General features: G+C 47.7%; 1 protein-coding gene across 1 annotated transcript in view; it reads left to right on the forward strand.

The window, feature by feature from the left end:
- Positions 1–5000, forward strand: part of LOC310805694 (CUB and sushi domain-containing protein 1-like) — a 158155-nt gene that overhangs the window by 128827 nt on the left and 24328 nt on the right. The window contains exon 46 of the mRNA XM_083671494.1: positions 4048–4236. Within this exon, the coding sequence (XP_083527620.1) occupies positions 4048–4236 (189 nt within the window). The remainder of the gene's footprint in view (positions 1–4047; positions 4237–5000) is intronic.

Genomic DNA, 5000 nt, shown 5'->3' on the forward strand with positions numbered 1-5000 from the left:
GTCTGTCTGCGTCGAAATACAAGTACAGTCGACAGGCTCTGCTAGACATCTGCGAGAGCAAGATTTACAACGTTTTGGACACCACAACAGAGACACTCAAAGAGCTCGGATTACTTCGTCGGCCCGCGACTACTCGACCCGACCCGACTCGACTCGACTCGACTGCCACCACTCCCCCGGAAAGGAGAGGTCGGAAGCGGTGCGCGAGGAAGCAGAAGAGGGGCAAGCGCGGAGGTATCCGGGCTAGGCTAGCGGCTAGTCCAACTCGCCCAGCCATACCATCCATCATCCTGGCCAACGTACGATCCTTGGACAACAAAATGGATCATATACGACTGCTGAGGTCAGCGAATCGGACAGTGAGTAACTGCTGTGTACTTGTTTTCACTGAAACATGGCTTAACGACAACATCCCCGACTCCGCTGTACAACTTGAGCAGCTGACATGCTATCGAGCGGACAGAGCCCTCGTCAACGGAGGTAAACAGCGTGGCGGCGGAGTTTGTGTTTACATTCGTGATGCGTGGTGCCGGGACGCTGTGGTAGTATGCAGACACTGTTCACCACTGGCGGAGTTTATGATCATAAAGTGCCGTCCTTTCTATCTGCCGAGGGAGTTTACTGCGGTCTTGCTAGCCGCAGTATACATCCCTCCAACCTCCAGCAACAGTGACAGGAATGCGGCACTTTGTGAACTGTACCAGGCCATCAGTGAACAACAGACAGCACACCCAGATGGATTTACCATCCTCGCTGGAGATTTTAATCATGCTGACCTTAAGACTGTCCTACCAAAACTCCATCAGCATGTCAATTTCCCAACAAGAGGGGAAAACACCTTGGACTTGGTCTACACTTCTCACAAAGGAGCATACAAGGCCTCCCCCCTCCCCCACATCGGACTCTCTGATCACATCACTGTCATGCTAATGCCAGCATATAGGCCCAGAGTGAAAGTCGGAAAACCGGTCCGGAAAGAGATAACTGTGTGGCCGGAGGGGTCCAGGTCTGCTCTCAAGGACTGTCTTGCAACAACAGACTGGGACATGTTCAAGCAAGCAGCCACACAGAACAACCATACGGACAATGAGGAGCTCACAGACACTGTCCTCTCCTACATCCGTAAGTGCTCTGATGATGTGACCCACAAAAAGATCATCACTCGGGCTAACCAGAAGCCATGGCTGACAGGGGCAGTCCATCGGCTGCTGAGGGCCAGAGACAAAGCCTTCAGAGCCGGGGATGAAAATGGCCTAAGAACAGCGAGAGCCAGCCTGTCCCGTGGCATCAAGAAAGCAAAACTGGACTACACAAATAAGATTACCTGCCACTTCAAGGACAGCAGAGACACGCGGAGCCTGTGGCAGGGCATTCAGACCATAACGGACTACAAGCCCGCGCCACAGACCTGCGACAACAACATCTCTCTGCTCAACAACCTCAACAGCTTCTTTGCACGGTTTGAAGCAACAAACACTACAAGCCCACAGAAAACCCCACCCCCCCCCCACGATCAGGTCCTGTGCCTGTCTGCTGCCAGTGTGAAGAGGACACTCTCTACCATCAACCCCCGCAAAGCAACAGGCCCAGACAACATCCCAGGCCGTGTGCTGAGGGACTGCGCAGAGGAGCTTAAGGATGTCTTCACGGACATCTTTAACACTTCTTTGCGTCAAGCTGCTGTCCCATCACATTTCAAGACCTCCATCATCATACCTGTGCCAAAGAAATCCGCTCCATCCTGCTTCAATGACTATCGCCCTGTAGCACTGACCCCCATCATCATGAAGTGCTTTGAACGGCTAGTCATGTCTCACATTAAGTCCATCCTCCCCCCCACCCTGGACCCCTTTCAGTTTGCATACCGAGCAAAACGTTCCACAGAGGACGCAATCTGCTCTGCTCTCCACCCAGCCCTCACCCACCTGGAAAAAGCAGACTCATATGTGAGAATGCTTTTCACAGACTTTAGCTCAGCATTTAACACCATAATCCCGCAACAACTGATCTGTAAACTGGACCAGCTGGGGCTCAACACCTCCCTCTGCAACTGGCTGCTGGACTTCCTCAGCGAGAGACCACAAGCAGTACGAGTCGGCAACAACACCTCGAGCAGCATCACACTCAGCACAGGGGCCCCCCAAGGCTGTGTGCTCAGTCCCCTGCTCTTCACCCTGCTGACTCACGACTGCACATCAACCCACAGCACCAATCACATGGTGAAGTTTGCGGACGACACAACTCTGGTGGGTCTCATCTCCAAGAACGACGAGACCCACTATAGAAAGGAGGTCAACCTTCTGACCACGTGGTGCAGAGACAACAACCTCCTGCTGAATGTCAGCAAAACGAAGGAGATTGTGGTCGACTTCCGGAGAGGGCACACCGAACACCCACCACTGACCATCGATGGTGCTGCTGTGGAGAGAGTGAGCAGCACCAAATTCCTGGGGGTGCACATCAGTGAGGACCTCTCCTGGACCACCAACACCGCATCACTGGCGAAGACAGCCCAGCGGCGCCTCTAATTCCTCCGCAAGCTGAAGCGAGCGAAAGCTCCCACACCTATCCTGACAACATTCTACCGAGGCACCATTGAAAGCATCCTGTCCAGCTGCATCACTGTGTGGGGCGGTAGCTGCACCGAACACAGTAGGAAAGCACTGCAACGCATTGTGAACACAGCTGCTAAGATCATTGGTGCCCCACTCCCTTCCCTGCAAGAGACTTACTCCACCCGCCTCACCCGCAAAGCTACCTCGATTGTGAGCGACGCAAGCCACCCCGCACACAGTCTGTTCAGCCTCCTGCCTTCTGGAAGAAGGTATAGGAGCCTCCGTGCCCACACCACCAGACTCACGAAAAGCTTCATACCCCAAGCTGTCAGGAAGCTAAATTCTCTCCCCTCACTTCCCCCAGCCACATCCTCCAAGCTGTCAAGAAGCTGAAACCACCACCCCCCCTCCCAACCACCCCCCCCCCTCCCAACCCTTCAGCCCCCCCCCCCCCCAAAAAAAAACACTACGGACTCTGGACAATCCACTATTCTATTGCTACAATGCACTATTGCACTATTACTTTTTTTTATACAGAATACACAGCATTTGGCTGCTACTTACTGTCTTTACTGACTGCTCTTTTTGCACTGTTTAAATTATTTTTATTGAATGTTTTACTTTTAGTATGTGTTATCTGTTGTGCCTGGGCACTTTATCTGTCTCACCGTGGGAGAGTGAGAAACGTCCTCTCGATTCCTTTGTATGTCTTGACATGTGAAGAATTGACAATAAAGCCACTTTGACTTTGAAAAAAAAAAAAAAAGAAAAAAAAAAAAAGATACCACAGTAGAGATAGACATACCACAGTAGAGATACCACAGTAGAGATAGACATACCACAGTAGAGATAGACATACCACAGTAGAGATATCACAGTAGAGATATCACAGTAGAGATAGACATACCACAGTAGAGATATCACAGTAGAGATACCACAGTAGAGATAGACATACCACAGTAGAGATAGACATACCACAGTAGAGATACCACAGCAGCTCAGAGCGTTTACTTTTAATTTTTTATGGTTTTTCATGAATTATGAAAATTGTCTCGCCTGGTTGTACACTGTCTACATAAGCTGCTGCAGTACAGTACATGAGTTACATAATAACACAGTTCATTACATAACACACACACACACACACACACACACACACACACACACACACACACACACACATACACACACACAGACACACACGCACACACACACACGCGCACACACGCACACACACACACACACAGACACACATACACACACACGCACCCACGCACACACACGCACATATACACGCAAACACACACAGACACAAACACACACAGATGCAAACACACGCACACAGAGACGCGCGCACACACGCACGCACGCACGCACGGATGTACACACACACACACACACACACACTTCAAATCATGATGATAAATACTACAGCCAATAGGAAGAGCAGCGTTGCCAGTAATGGTTGTTGATTGGTTTGTTGTGCTCCCAGCCCAGTGCCCAGCCAATGAGGAGCGCTGGGCGTCGTCGGGGGTGATCCTGAGCCCGGGATTCCCTGGTAACTACCCCAACTCCCAGACCTGCTCCTGGCTGCTCCGCGTCAGACCGCTCCACACCATCAGCATCTACGTAGAGACGTTCCAGAGCGAGAAGCAGTTTGACGAGCTGGAGATCTTTGACGGTAACTAAGTAACTAACTAACAAACTAAGTAACTAACTAACTAACTAACTATCTAATTATACCTACCTACCTACCTACCTACCTACCTACCTAACTAACTAACAAACTAAGTAACTAACTAACAAACTAACTAACTAACTAATTAACTAACTAACTATCTAACTAACTATCTAACTAACTAACTAACTATCTAACTATCTAACTAACTAAATATCTAACTATACCTACCTAACTAACTATCTAACTATCTAACTATCTAACTATCTAACTAACTATCTAACTAACTAACTAACTAACTAACTAACTGTCTAACTAACTAACTAACTAACTAAGTATCTAACAATACCTACCTAACTAACTAACTAACTAACAAACTAACTATCTAACTATCTAACTATCTAACTAACTAACTAACTAACTAACTAACTGTCTAACTAACTAACTAACTAACTAAGTATCTAACAATAACTACCTAACTAACTAACTAACAAACTAACTAACTAACTAACTAACTAACTAACTAACTATCTAACTAACTAACTAACTAACTAACTACCTAACAATACCTACCTAACTAACTAACTAACTAACTATCTAACTAACTAAATATCTAACTATACCTACCTAACTAACTAACTAACTAACTATCTAACTAACTAACTAACTAACTAACTAACTATCTAATCATACCTACCTACCTACCTACCTAACTAACTAACTAACTAACTATACCTACCTAACTATCTAACTAACTAACTAACTAA

Source organism: Argentina silus (assembly GCF_951799395.1).
Source record: "Argentina silus genome assembly, chromosome: 6".
In the NCBI taxonomy this organism is placed as follows: domain Eukaryota; kingdom Metazoa; phylum Chordata; class Actinopteri; order Argentiniformes; family Argentinidae; genus Argentina; species Argentina silus.